Source organism: Manihot esculenta, chromosome 14 (assembly GCF_001659605.2).
Source record: "Manihot esculenta cultivar AM560-2 chromosome 14, M.esculenta_v8, whole genome shotgun sequence".
Taxonomy (NCBI): domain Eukaryota; kingdom Viridiplantae; phylum Streptophyta; class Magnoliopsida; order Malpighiales; family Euphorbiaceae; genus Manihot; species Manihot esculenta.
In genome coordinates this window covers 3,989,728-4,004,949 of record NC_035174.2, presented here as the reverse complement: position 1 = coordinate 4,004,949, position 15,222 = coordinate 3,989,728, and the positions used below count along the sequence as shown (strand labels likewise).

General features: G+C 29.9%; 1 protein-coding gene across 4 annotated transcripts; it reads left to right on the top strand.

Annotated features, from left to right (window-relative positions):
- Positions 1-7,103: 7,103 nt before the first annotated feature.
- On the top strand, positions 7,104-14,156 carry LOC110600055 (coiled-coil domain-containing protein SCD2). Of its 4 annotated transcripts, none has more exons than XM_021736750.2 (17): positions 7,104-7,673; positions 8,157-8,326; positions 8,944-9,019; positions 9,131-9,172; positions 9,257-9,319; positions 9,507-9,556; positions 9,633-9,660; positions 9,931-10,005; positions 10,091-10,201; positions 10,277-10,337; positions 10,831-10,947; positions 11,037-11,155; positions 11,348-11,393; positions 11,954-11,995; positions 12,083-12,123; positions 12,681-12,807; positions 13,674-14,156. In XM_021736750.2, the coding sequence occupies exons 1-17, from the start codon at positions 7,311-7,313 to the stop codon at positions 13,811-13,813; spliced, it is 1,671 nt and encodes a 556-aa protein (XP_021592442.1). In that variant the 5' UTR covers positions 7,104-7,310; the 3' UTR covers positions 13,814-14,156. The 4 variants fall into 4 exon arrangements, with proteins under 4 accessions (XP_021592442.1, XP_021592444.1, XP_021592446.1 ...); XM_021736752.2 differs by having other exon boundaries at positions 7,534-7,673; positions 8,102-8,326; XM_021736754.2 differs by having other exon boundaries at positions 7,535-7,673; positions 8,176-8,326.
- The last annotated feature ends 1,066 nt before the right edge of the window (positions 14,157-15,222 follow it).

Below are 15,222 nucleotides of genomic sequence, written 5' to 3'. Positions count from 1 at the left end.
TTTTATATTATAGTAATGCATATCTTCTTTTTTTTGTAGCTATACATAATTTTTTTTAATATCTTATTATTTAATATAAAATTTTCATTATAAATCTCTGGTTATCATTCAAATCATAAAATAGAGATACCATATAGTATAGTTATTATATTGGTATTTATATTTAAAAATGATATATATATAAATAATGAAAAAATTGATATGATTTAAATATAGTGTTAATTTGATCTAAATATATAATTAATCTAATTTATAGATTATAAAAATTATTTAATAAATCTGATCATATTTTCTTATTAAATTTAAATAAAAAATCAATTAAATTAAAAATTGAATAATATTCAATTTATTTTTAATTTTTTCATAAAATTTTTAATTTTTTATAATATTTTTAATTTTTTCATAAAACTTTATAGATCGATCCATTAACACCCAAATATTCACTAAAACTCACCCTCAAATAGACTGAGTATGTAAAGTTACCGAAATAATTCAATAAATTTTCACTTACATCTCCTTTTTCAAACTAATCATATATGCATCTCCGCCGCATCAATAATAATTGTAAAATTTATCGGATAAAATTTTAATCATAAAAATTTCTTTTTATGGTTAATATTATAATTTTAATTTATATATTATTAAGTTTTATGGTATAATAGATTTTAAATTCAAATAAAAAATATTTAAAATAATCAAATAAAAAGTAATCTATTTAATTTAAAATTTTAAATATTAATAAATTTATATATCTTATTATTTTTTATTAATTTCTAAAATTAATTTAACAAATAAAAAATTCCTCATTTTAATATATAGTATAGATAAATTATAAAGATTTAAAAAATTAAAGATATTTATGTAAAATCATTTTTAAATTATTAATTCATCAAAAAAATTAGTGATTTTATGTACTTCTTATTTTATTTTTTTTATTTCATTAATATTTTTAATATTCATTAATTAAACTTAAATTTTTATTTTAATTTCTACTTTAAAGATATGAATTTATTATTTGAATACTCTTCTTATATTTATCTAATATTTAAACATATAATTTTAATAATTTTTAATTTTAAAATAATTTAGTGGTATTTAAATTAGTTTAAATTTTTTACTTTAAATTTTCTTAATAAACTCTAAAATTAATTTAAAATAATAAAATTATAATTTAATATATACCTTAATTAAAAAATATAATCTTATTATATTTTTATATATCTTTTAATTTTTTTTAACTAACTAAAATTAATTTAAAAAATATAATTATCATCTACTTTTAAAAGTTAAATTTTAAATAATGAAATTATCCACTACTTAAATAATTATATTTTAAATAATTTAAAGATTTAAAGACATTAGGGAAATTCTATTATTCTAAACAATATTAATTCCCTTAACCACACGATTAGTTACAGTATAAGTATTTTCTGTATTAAAGAAATCTTTGAATATTTCAACAGTATTATTAAATATTACGGTTTCAATTTTAATTACCTATAAAAAAAATTATATAAATCATGAAATAAAAATTAAATATAGAATATCATGTCAACATTAATTTTCTTAATTGGCCTCTTCTACTTTTAAAAAATCAATAATTTGATACTACAATCATTTGATACTCGACTCCTTTTGCCCTGCTTGCAAGTTATAATTAAAATTATCGTTGTATGTTTTTTCCGTTATTTTATTTTCTTTCATAGTGATATTAATACTAAAAATTAAAAAATTAAATATTATATATAAAATTTTAAAAATAATATACAAATTAAAATAACGAGTGTCATGAGTTTAGTACTCTACATATATAAAATATTGTAATCATTACGTATTTACAGAATTGATGATGAAAAAAAAAAATAAAGAGTTCACAAATCTAATAAGAAATTGCCGTAGTGTAATATATGCAGCTGAAATTACTTTATTATAATCTCTTAAATCCTAATCAATTAATAGAACAGCCTTCTATTTAGAAATATAAATTTTTTTAATATTTATTTAAGCAATAAATATTATATATATATATATATATTAAATATAATTTATTATTTTTATCATCCATATTAATATGTGACTTTTTGATTTTCTACTTTTTAATATAATAAATATTTAATTGTTACTAATCTTTTTATTTTTTATAATCTTTTAATTTTTTACATACCTTTTAATATAATATATTATTAATATTATATTTTTATTTTACTAATAAATATAATATTAAAATATATTTATAAAAATTAAATATACCATATAAAAAGATATGTAAATAATAAAAATAAATCACTATCAATAAATAAGTATATATATAAGTTCATACAAAATATTATATAAGAAATTTTTACCATGTGTTAGTTTATTGTTTTGATAATTTTTTGAAATTATATTTAATATAATCTAATTAATAAATGTTATATATTTTTGTTTCTTTAATATAAATGATTATATAAAATAAATATATATAATCAATTAAAATTATTAAGTATAAAATAATTATTCACTGTCAATAAATAAGTATGTATATAAGTTCATACAAAATATTATATAAAATTTTTTTTACCATGTGTTAGTTTTTTGTTTTGATAATTTTTTGAAATTATATCTAATATAATTTAATTAATAAATGTTATATATTTTTATTTTTTTTAATATGAATGATTATATAAAATAAATATATATAATCAATTAAAATTATTAAATAAAAAATAATTATATATTTTTATTTTTTTTAAATAGATAAAAGTTGAGTGATTTTTTTCTGCACCGTAATAACCGCTGTGAGCGTTATTCATCACTATTGAAATTTAATAAATTTTATTTTTTTAAAAATATAATTTTTAAATAAAATCTATTATTGAATATTAATAATATGTACTAAAATTTTTAATTTTTTATATAATTAAATTTATTGATATATAATTTTATATTTATTATTATTTAAACTCTTTAAATTTTTTAAAAAATATATTATTTTATAAAATAATTTTATATAAAATAAAATAATTTTATTATATTTTATATAATAATAATATAAAATATTTTAATATCCACGCACCGTCTAACCATTAAATGACTAATTATAACAAACAAATATAAAAAGAACGTATGCTCATGTCCTGCTCAGGGAAAAAATTACATGTACGCCAGCCTATAAATACAATTTTGTAAATACATCAAGAATTGGGCTGTACACGATTCGCGGGTTCAGCTCTTTCTCTAATCAAAGAGCCTAGCCATTGAAAAGTAAAGACTTCCAAAACGGTAAAGTGGTTGTTTCTGGCTAGTGGCTGTTGGCTATTACAAAAAAAGGAAAAGAGTTCCCCTTTCACGCGATCCACTTGCAAATCCTGAGAGCCCACACAACGTAACAGTAGATTGGCCTGTGATACTGAGAATGAAAAATCACTAATCATCTCATACTTCTTTACTTCCTTGCATGTCCGAATTCCCCCTTTCAGCTTTTTGCTATCTAAAATTAGTCCTTTAAATGCATCTTTCTTTCTTTCTATCTATCAGCTTCTCCTTGGGTGTAAGTTACTTGACCCTCCTGTCGATTGTATGCTTCAATATCAACTTCTTGTCTCAGTTCCCAACCTCTGCTTCGCCGTTGCCGGTCCAACAACACCTACCAAGTGAAGCATTACTTTGCTTGTAGCTTTCATCTCCTTTTATTAAGTTGATATCTATATTTATTTTAAATCAAAGGGTAAAAATATAAAACTGAATGTATCGACAAAACTATAAATATGAATTTTGAATTTGAGCAATTATGTTTTGTAGATAGGGCGCCAATTAATTTCAAGTTAGTTTCAGTTAGTTGGACAAAGAGTGGTTTCCCTTCTTTAAGGGTCACACCATTTAGCGTCTCTTGTGCGGTAATTCTATCTTCTCGCCTTCATTCTTTTTATTATTATTTTTGTATTGGCTATGTGAAATTCTTTATTCTACATAATCACATATATTATTAACAGACAAAATTAGAGAATGTGCAAAACGTTTAGGATATTGTAAGGAAACCGCTGGTCTTGTCTCCCGAAATCTAGCTCACCCCGAAACTTGGTTCTATTCCCTTGACACTGTGAGCCCTTTTTCCTCTGGTCTATGTGGCTCAATTTAATTAAAACTCATCACCTCCTAGCTATTGAGCCACTTCTGTTTTTAAAAAGGAAACTATTTTGCTGCAGATGGAGATAGTGATGGGGTTAGAGGAAGAATTTGACATTAGTGTGGAGGAGGAAAGCTCCCGGAGTATAACAACAACCAAGGAAGCAGCAGATTTGATAGACAAACTTGTCCAAAAGAAAGCAGAAGCTGGAGCCTAAATTGTGTTGGGATCATTAATTTAATGGGTTTATGTTGCGTTAATTATTTCCTACTCGCTCTTTCTTTGCTTAGAAAGGTAGGTAGGTTGATTAGATTTCAAGTTTTGTTTATTGGTTGCGGAAGTAACGGATAATTGCAAGTGGCTATGACGCTTATTACGGAAGCTGAGGTTGCCTAAACAACGAGTGGAATATTGTTATTTTCGCATTAGCAAGGGAATTCTAAAAGGAAATATATACAACTTTTTATTTTTGATTTTAGAATAAAATAAGAATTAATAAAGCAGGAAATTTATTATTTAGTTGTTTTTTTTTTAATTTTAAACTTGGGTTCAAATATAGAGGATATAACAACTTTCTTTTCAATTCCTTTTACATTGTTAAATCCAAATAAAGGAGATGAACTTAACAAACAAATTTAAATTATTTTTCTTATTTTAATTCTCCCTTATCATTATATTTAGCAAACTTTCAGTGGAAAAAAATGAAAAAAAGATCATTTATTTTTATTGCATTATTTGGATGAAAGAACAATTTTAAAAAATTAGATAAATAAACAATAATTTTATTTCCTTCTTTTCGAAGGCTTAAAGGGTGAGAGTGAAATACTAGTTTATCTCTTCACAAATTTAAATTTGAATTCTACATCAACATAATTGCAATCTTATCTAAGGAATTGTAATATTATCTAAGTAATATAATTTTCCTTTTAAATGAGAATGATTGAAGGAAATATTTCTATTTCGATACTTTAAATAATGAAGAAAAAATTTAAATTTATTTTTCTCTTCTTCAATAAGAAAAAGAGTGAAAAGAAAATATTTGAATTTATCATTTTTACTCTCAATTATATGAGTTATTTAATAAAAATTAAATTAAAAAATGAGATTATGCAATATCTCAATTGAAATTTGAAAAATTTTGTAACACTTTTTATCTATCAAATTGTAAACAGACTAACGATTGTCTCAAACTATTGTTTTTTAAATATATTAAAATTAAGTAATTTCTAATTACCAATTAGGTAATTCAAATAAATTTTATAAAGTGATTAAAATAAATGTAAAATTTTATCAAAATTTTAACAGAGTTTCTTTTATTATATGCGTATTTCAACCTGTAATACATATAAAAAATACATTTATGATTATACTATCAACTTTGATTTGATATCTTATTATTTTTTAATTTAGCATACATTTCATAACAATATCATCTCTTATTTTTTCATAGGTATCATCACGTGCAAATGCATAACTCTTTTTTTTTTTATCCATATATGGTTGTATTTTGACTTATATAACCCTTATAATCCACTATTTAATATGTACATACCAAAATATAACTGTACTATTACACGAGACTCAAATAACCGGTTATGATAATGGTCTTGAAGTCTGATGTAAATCTCTGACGACCTCCGTTGTGCCTACTTTATCTACAATTTGTATGGGATAAAAACCAACACGCTGAGTTAATACTCGGTGAGTTATTGCAAACAAATAATAAAATGACGCAAGTGTATTCATATGTATAAATAATTAAATAAACGATTACAAGTATGTAAAAGTATAGTTAATATGATACTTGTCAAACTTCTTGATATGAGATATGAGTACCATATATATAATTGTGTTCGATAAGAATTTTCTTCATATTCAATAAAAACATTTTCTTTTGCTACTATTACACATCTTATATTTATAACAAATCACTGTAACTTAGTACATGCAATAGATATAGACATGTTAACATTCACTGATAATTTCACAAAATCGAGTATCAATTTTAATTAGGTTCTCAGCTTTTATAAACACATAATAGGGTCGACTAGATAGATAAGGCGTTATAACGGTAGGTACATGATGCCAAACGGTAGATTCAAAGGTCAAAATTGTGATAGCAAACCTCTGTGTCCATGTTTATGAGGTTACATGTCCATCTTAATTAGGTCAACTAAATAAGAAGTTATAATAGTATGTATAGGGTATCAAATGGTAGGTCTCATAGACAAAACTGTTATAGTAAGACTATGTGACCATACTTATGAGATACTTGATATGTAACTTTTAAATATAAATAATATATTGATAGCAGTACTTCGAACTCTATATTTTTATAGGGCACGTTGTACTCTTAAATTAACTTCTCATGTTAAATTTATTCTAAAAGGATTTATATAAATAAAAATAATTATTTTTTTATTTTAAAAAATTATTAAAGTACTGTGTTATAAATAAAAGAATAAAAATATAAAATTATAAATTTATGTATTGTATCTTAATATATATATTTATACCTATTTAAATTGTTATTTTATATAAAATTGTCAATATGCAATTACAATGATAACGTATAATTTTTTTATACTGAGTAACCATATAAAATTTATACATTAATAATCGGTCATTAAAAATATATAAAAAAATAAAATTAACTACTATATTTTGAAGTATTTTTATTAAAAATAAAAGAATAATATGGGTAATATAATTTCATAATTTTATTTCTTTACATTTATTTATTTTTATTAAATTATCTTTCCATATGAACGTAAAAATAATTATATGTAAATTTGCCTACAAACAGCATAAAATAAATTCTCCAAGGAGCGCATGCTGGCATGTCACCACATTTTCGCTTAGATCTACTAACGACTGGGTCCCTCCACTTTCCACTCAGCAGACAGTCGGGCAAAATCCTCTCCCGCGAAACTCTCATCAGCCCACCTCAACCCCGAATCAAACGACGCGCCGTTGGTGCAACCTCCGCATTTCATTTTTCAATTCATTTCATCATCAGCTCGGCTCCTCTTCCTATTGACTCCGACTCAAAACATAAAACACACCACCCGTCTCTTTCTCCCCCACTTTCTCTGCCTGATTCTCCTTCGATTTTCCCGATAAGAAATCTAGCTTTTCGAAACCTCGTTTCACTGTCGCGTACTCGCACGTATTTGTACACATATATATATAAATACATCTTCACATGGATCGTAGGAGGACGGGGAGCCCGGTCTACTCGCGGCAGTGGAGTGGTGGTTCTAGCAGCACGGGATCGTCCTCGCCGGCGATGTCTCCGGCTCACCCTAGCTCGCGGCTTGGGACAGGTATGTCTACCATCAAGCGCACTCAAAACGTTGCCGCGAAGGCCGCTGCTCAGCGGCTTGCTCGAGTGATGGCGTCGCAGACCGCCGATGATGATGAGGAGGATGACGATCTAGGATTCCGATTCAGCGCTCCGCCTCCCCCGGCGCCGTCGAGTTTTAGCAGCAGTCTTAATCACAGCGCAAGTAATAATGTTTCACCAGCTATTTCGGTTGCCAGACCTAATAGATCTCCATCTCCTGCGGTAATTGAGAGAGCTTAAAGCCTTATAAGCATTGAATTTGAATAGTCATTAAAGAAGTCAATATTATAGTTTGATGCTATTTGAATGTAGCGGCCTCTTCCTCTCTTTTTATTTATTTATTTATTTTTGGGTGATATAGGTTGAAACATCCTAGATATACGATACATCTATGTAGTAGTGCTAGCAGCAATTGTAGTAGTAATATATAGATCTCGGCATTTTGTGGCTATTTGAAGTATTTTGTGGGGATTTATTAACTTTATGACCAACTAAAAAAGTTAAAAAATAAAGATAATAATATTTCTATGTAAATATACTTCCAAGTTTAATCGTGCTATAATATTTGAATTTGGAGATACAATTTTGTTATCATTGTATTTTTTTTGTTTAAATTTGAAGATTTTGTTTGAGATGATTTGCTTATACAGATGGTGTTGCGGTTGACCTGATTCTGGCTAATTGGAGCTTTGGTATTTTAATTAGTTAGGTCGAAACTTTGCAGAACATGTTCCTTCTGTGCGCTCCACGTCTGCTGGAAGGCCATCAATGTCTGTTCGTACGGCGACATTGGTACCACCGAGTAAACCGACATTGAGAACTCCCGTTTCTATACCTCCCATTGAGCCTCCTTCTAATAGGAATAAAGAAAAAAGGTTAACGAACTCTCTCTCTTTAATTATTTCTTCATATTTTTCTCTACTGGATGTGGATGAAGCTTATTGCACCTACTTTAAGGCTTTTTTGTGAAATTGGTTTTGATTTTAACTTCATGTGTGGAGGCATGGATGTGTTTGTTGGCATCTGCTCCTAATGAGAGGTGAAATTTTAGTGACAATGTCCAGAAGGAGAACCAAAGTTCACTTAGTGTAATTCTACCACAGTGCATATTTTAAATTGGAGCAATTTCATTGAATAACCAAAGCTCTGCTGATCTCTGATTGCACTTTTGACCATTAATAGGGGTTATCTTAAAATGCACTTCTAAACTATGTCCTGTTAATTTATTGTTTTCTAATCTGCATCTTTAATGCACAATGCCACAAATGCCATTAGTTTCTACATTTTCCTTGCATGGCTTATTAGTTGTGGATTCATATGTGTGCTTGGGCCTTCATAAAGGTGTTTGCTTGTGTAACAAGGTCATCCATCAGTCAATTTTTTAATTTTCAGTGTGATGTGAGGTTAGCAAGCCTCTATATGTGCTTAATTTCACATTCAATTGGTGCTGCATTTATTTATTGAAAAAAAAATTCATTGCCAACTATTACAGGTTTAGTTCAGATGTGGGACAACTCAAGACAAAAGATGCAGGTGATCAGCGTGAAGCTTCAGCACTTCGTGATGAGGTATGTCATGTCACAAATCATTCATGAGAACTTATACTATGTCTGTGCCTTAATGGAGTTATGATGGGTTAGCCAAGAGATATGCTTGAAGCTAACAGCTAAGTTTTGCAGCTTGATATGTTACAAGAAGAGAATGAAGTTTTACTTGATAAGGTGAGCAATTTCCATCCAAATATAATTGGTTGCTTTAACCATGTTCTTTGATGTTTAAAACTTACGCCTGAGCTTGCTGCACAGCTTCGTCATGCAGAGCAAAGGCATGATGAGGCAGAAGCTAGAGCTAGGGAGCTTGAGAAACAGGTAATTGGCAGTTAATATGAAGTTTTTGTTACTGGATCATGTTGACACTCGCAAAGTTGTTGAAGTTTCTTTTCTTTATTAGTGCATGTTGGTTTTGGGTCTTAACCATGGATGTGAAAAAGGGTATTGTCCCTTTCCTATGATAAAATAGGATATTCATATGATCTTTGTCCAATTATATCCATAGGTTGCTGCACTTGGAGAAGGTGTGTCCCTGGAAGCTAAACTGTTGAGCAGGTACAGCTTAGTTGGTTTTATCTGTGCTGCTGTTTATTTTGAGGTTCCGGTTCTGAATTTTTATTATATTTTGCAGGAAGGAAGCAGCACTTCGTCAAAGAGAGGTGAGCTGGGGTTACCATATCGCTGTGGAATAAATGTGATTTTCACTATTGTGCATATATGTATATATATATTTCAATTGTTTTATTTTACATGACCTGGATCATAATAGGCCATTATGAGAGCTTTTCTTCCCCATGTTCACACAATTTTCCTGCTTTGTGTTAACATTGATTCTTCCTCCCCTCCTACTCTTTCATATTTTGGCACTAAAATTTTGATTATTTTTCCTGTTTCTGTTTCACTGAACTATTTAAAATTTGTTATCACAGGCTGCTCTTAAGGCTGCAAAACAAACTAAAGATGGGAGAGATGAAGAAATTGCAGCCCTTCGTGCTGAGCTTGAGGTAATTTATGATATTACCATTGTTCTAGTTCAGTTTTGTCAGTTTGTTTTACAATGTCATATATTGCCTTCTTTACTTAAATCAGAGCTTGAAAGAGGGAGCTGTTGCAGCTGTGGACCAGTTCCAAGAAGCAGAATCTGAAGCAAAAGCTCTTCGAACAATGACACAGAGAATGATTTTGAGTCAGGAAGAGATGGTTTGTTGCATTGAAATTGAAGTAAGATATATGATTTTCTGTATAGATTGATAATGTGCTTCATGTGCCTTCTAGGAGGAAGTTGTCATGAAGAGATGTTGGCTTGCTCGCTACTGGGGCTTAGCTGTACAGCTGGGTAATCAACTTGATCCATTTTTATTTAAGAGAGTGAATGAGTGCGTGCTTTTAGTTTGTGCTTCTTTCTTTGATGAGGCACTTAGATGTAGTGACATTAAGTGATGATTAATTCTGCATAATTTGTTAGAACTGTGAAGTGTGTGACTTGATAGATCTCCCAACTACCTGATCTGCATATGATTTACTGACTTTGAATAGTATTTTTTCCCCCTCTTTTTGGTTAATACTAGTGAGTCATCATCCTTTTGTTGCCTGTTTTGTTGTTAACATGTAATATTGTCATTCAATGTGTTGCTTGTCTGTTGACTTTTTTGGTCTGGTATCATGACATTTATTAGGCACCATTAATTTGACTTTCCTGTACCTCTGACAGATAACTTCATTTTTCATTATGCAAGCTTTGTTGTTTTGGGGAAAAAGTGCTCTATTCTAATTGCAGACACATTTATGCACCCTTCTTCTCTACTGATAGTTTCTTTTATGGCTGTTAGGCATTTGTGCTGATGTGGCTGTAGCAAAGCATGAGCATTGGTCTGCTCTAGCTCCTCTTCCATTTGAAATTGTCATTTCTGCTGGACAAAAGGTTAAGGAGGAGTCTTTGGATAGAGGTTAGTTTACTAATTTATTATTAACTTATTTGCTGTTATTGTCCATTGTAGCTGGCTGTTAGGCTAAAATATTATATTGAATGGGACAGGTAGTGATGATCCAGATAGGAGTAAACCTGCTCGTGATATGGGTGACCTAACAGGAGAAGGAAATATTGAGAGTATGCTTTCTGTTGAAATGGGATTGAGGGAATTGGCTTCTTTAAAGGTTGTTTATAAACTTTAAAAGTTTTAGCTAAAAACTCTATTAATGTGTACTTAGTTCTATTATTTTTTGAACCCTAATTTTTAGAAAGTATCATATATCTTTAGTAATCTTGAGAACACACACACACAAAATTTCTTTTGGATAGTATTTCCTCAACATTTTCTAATTATGTTTTTCTTACCTCTGTTTAAGGTTGAAGATGCTGTTGTGCTTGCACTTGCCCTGCACAGACGACCAAGTATGGTTTGATGGTCCATCTCTGTTATATGTGCCTGTCATCCATAGGTTTTTTTTGCATTATGATCAATTTGGTTCGCTGGATTTTTTTTCTTTACTTTTATGTTTGAACTATAGATGTTTTGTTAAAGTTGTGCGCTTTTCCTTTTGATGGAATGCTTCTTTTGCTTTTCTCTCTTGGATTGTTCTAGTTATTTATTCTAATATCTGCAATATCATTGATGGATTTTGTTTTGAACTAATTGATAAAATATAAGACGTTTAATCAGCGAGATGCTGGTATCATACCCCTTATTGTCTATACACTGTGTGCTATATACTATACATAATATATAATACGTAAATTTACTAATGTGTATATATATGATACACATTTTATGCACTAACATATATCATATAACACACTACACAGACAACAAGGAGTATGGTGTTTTTTTGTTTCGAGAGTTCCTATCACTTTTTAAGAATTTCTTTCATATCTTGAATTTTAGCTTCAAAAGAATCTGAAGCCACTAGGATGAAATTTTACCTTCTCTTTTTTTTTTTGTTTGGTTTTTTCAGGTTTGAGGTCAGCAGTTGATCCCAAGTTTACGGAGGCCTTTGGTAATAGGCATAATCTTTTTATGATTGTAAATGCATTGTGAATCAATATCATTCCTGTTAATACCTCGATCCCCTCCCTAATTGCAGAATTGAGTGACGAGGAGGCTGAAGATGTTATTTTCAAAGAGGTCAGTCGCCTGGTTACTCTCCATTTTGTTTCTTGGCAATGTTATCGTTGACATGATATAAAACCGATTGGACATGGTTATGGTGTCATGCAATGCAATGCTCTGCTTTATTTGCTCATCAGACAACTTCTCAGATTATGTGGCTTATGATGTTTTAAAATTATTTAGTTGCAAAGTACAAGATTTCATTAGTGAGCATGTGATGCAGTTAAGCAAGTCCAAGATAATTCAGTTTAGGATTTTATTAGTTAGGAAGTTTCCTATTATTTAGGAATCTCTGGGTTTATTATTATTTTCCTAGTTTAATTATAGTATTTTTAATTTGATAAACTAAGATACCTATACCTAGGTTTTCTATTAGGAGCTTATTATTATGTTTATGATTGAGAATTAATAAAAAATTTGATGATATTTTCTTGAGAATTTGTTATTTTGATTCTTTTGTTTCTTTGTCTACATCAGCATGGCTTCTGTATAATAATGATATGGAATTCTTGGTACATTGTGCAGTTGATTAGTACTATATTTATGTTGATTAATGAGGACCATACGTGCAGGCGTGGCTAACATATTTTTGGAGAAGAGCCAAAGTGCATGGTGTGGAAGAGGATATTGCAGAAGAGCGGCTTCAGTTTTGGACCAGTCGCAGTGGACAGTCACCAACTTCACATGATGCTGTAGATGGTAAATCTTCCCTTTTATGTTTCTTACTATTTACTTGTGGTAAAGAAAATATTTCAAGTAAACAAGCACAAATAATATTGGATTTTCTCGTCTCCTTGATGCTTTGGTTAGCTACATATAATCCAAGATTCTTTATGTCAAATGCACTTGTCTTTCATGCATCTCCAGTGAAGTGAGGCGTTGGAGTGATAGAACCTACATAACACAGCTAACCTACTTAATAGAGCTTATCTATGGTAGCTGTGAACATAATACCATAATGTTCACTAGGTCATAATGTGAATTGATTTTTTTATGAGGTACATTAATTTATTTGGACAATCTATGATGTTTTATTCTGAAGTTTGTGCCTATTGTTTCTTTGAAGAAACTCAAGGATACGAGCGCTTCATTTTGAAAATTAAAATGTCCTCAACTATGTTATCATCTCTCAGATCATGGTTCTCATTGCATGTTCTTGACACTCTGAGAGAGAGAGAGAGAGAGAGAGAAAGCACTTCATTTTGAAAATTAAAATGTTCTCAACTATGTTATCACCTCTCAGATCATGGTTCTCATCACATGTGCTTGACACTCTTAGCTTATTCTGTGTGTTATTTAGATCAGTGGAAAATGAAAGGGAAAAAGAAAGGTGTTGCCATCTTATGTTTCTATCTCATATATCACTGCTAAAGTTAACAAAAATAATATACGAAATGGATGCTTTATGTTGAATGTCTTATGAGCCTTAAGAACTAAGGACATGTTTGGTTCAATTTGTAAATGGAATGTGAATAGAGATGGATGCTACCTAATTCTTAGTTCTGTTCTTCCCTAGAGAAACAATTACACTGTTTTGATGTTTCATTTTGGTGTCATTGTTGCAGTTGAGCGAGGCTTGTTAGAGCTGAGGAAGTTGAGCATAGAGCAACAACTTTGGGAAGCATCTAGGAAAGAAATTGATCTGCCCTCTTCAAGCTTATTTTCTAATCATAAACCTACCGCAGATTCAGAGACTTCTTATTGATTGTCACTTTCACAAGTTACGTATATCCCTTTTACATCCTTGTAGCTTGCTTGTGTCAATATTGTGATTGTAATTTTTCTTTAGTTTCCGTATTTCATATTTCTTTCCACATTCAATTTTGTTGCAAACTTGATATAATTCCTTCAAATAGGAATTTTTCTTTCACGTGGCAATGCCATATTTGGCGATATAGTTAATTTTTTTATGCTAGAATCAGTGCTATAATTACTGTAATCTCTTGACAGAGCCATGGGGCCCGTAAAGATGTTAATATGACAGGTTGTATATGGGGAGTGAAATACTCTTGATTATTCTTAAAGATTTTTCATATTTACAGGATCAATCAAGCAGACAAGTCTAGATCCACTCGTTTATAAAGGCATATCTTTCGGTGCCTCTTCTCAACTTTGCTCCCGCTTCTTGTTAAATTAAGCTGCCCTTTGTAATTTCCTAAAATTTTTTACGTCCGAGCTCAGGATTTGTGCGTGGTTATGTGACGCTGTGTCCGAAACTTAATTATTGTTTAGTCTATTGAGACCATTTCGAAATGTATATTCTTCCAGCATAATGGGATATCTAGGGCTAGAACTATTAAAAACCCTGGAGTTACTATAGAGAAAGTTATGTTCAACTGAATCTTTGAAATAATTCATCAACATTTGACATCAGTCGAGGAAGAAATATATATATAAATAATCGCCTGAATATGATTGAAGACGACGTCTTCCTGTGCTTTCTAGTTTCCAGGGAATTTCTTCACTTGGATTTTAGTTTATGGGGCTTAAGTTAACTTGTTCCGGCTGACTTGGGCCCAAGTTGTTGGCCTACATCTGTTGGTAGCTTCTATATGAAGCGGTGAGTTGGGATTGTTGGTTCTGTGCTGCTCTTTGGCGACTCTGGAGTCCTATAGTCGATCCATAATATGTTTTGTGCTCTGCCGTAACATAGAACCAACAGATGGTAGATTATTTTTTCTGAAAGGAACAGTTGGTAGATTATAAGTTAGCGTCGCAACGTAGGTTATGAGCTAAATAACAGCACCAGTTAGCGGAAGGCTGCTGTGGTTAATCTGGGTTCTGGGACACCGCAATTATGCTTCGGTGTTGGTGAGTTATGAGCTTTGGTTATAATCTTCTGATGCCGGACTGCATAACAAGTTTGATCTCTTTGGGGTCTTCTGCCGACTGGTGCTATACCTTGGAGACATAGACGGTGAAAGATTTTCTGCTGAATTTCTCTTGCCTTCCTTGGCAGGTTTGTAGCTTTGAGCTTTTGAATATCTTGGATTGAGATATTCTTTTCTAGCCTATTGCAGACCAAGCTTGTGGCAAAATCATGTCTTGAAGCCTTGTAACATGTATTATGCTTTCCCCGCTGAAGAACTCCTTTTTTGGAGGAAAATAATTTCA

Excerpts from the sequence above, each read along its gene's own strand:
- LOC110600055 (XM_021736750.2), top strand. The coding sequence starts at position 7,311 with ATGGATCGTAGGAGGACGGGGAGCCCGGTCTACTCGCGGCAGTGGAGT. Across the intron at positions 10,202-10,276 it reads TTTTGAGTCAGGAAGAGATG|GAGGAAGTTGTCATGAAGAG; the intron begins GTTTGTTGCATT and ends TGTGCCTTCTAG. Across the intron at positions 11,394-11,953 it reads TGCCCTGCACAGACGACCAA|GTTTGAGGTCAGCAGTTGAT; the intron begins GTATGGTTTGAT and ends TGGTTTTTTCAG.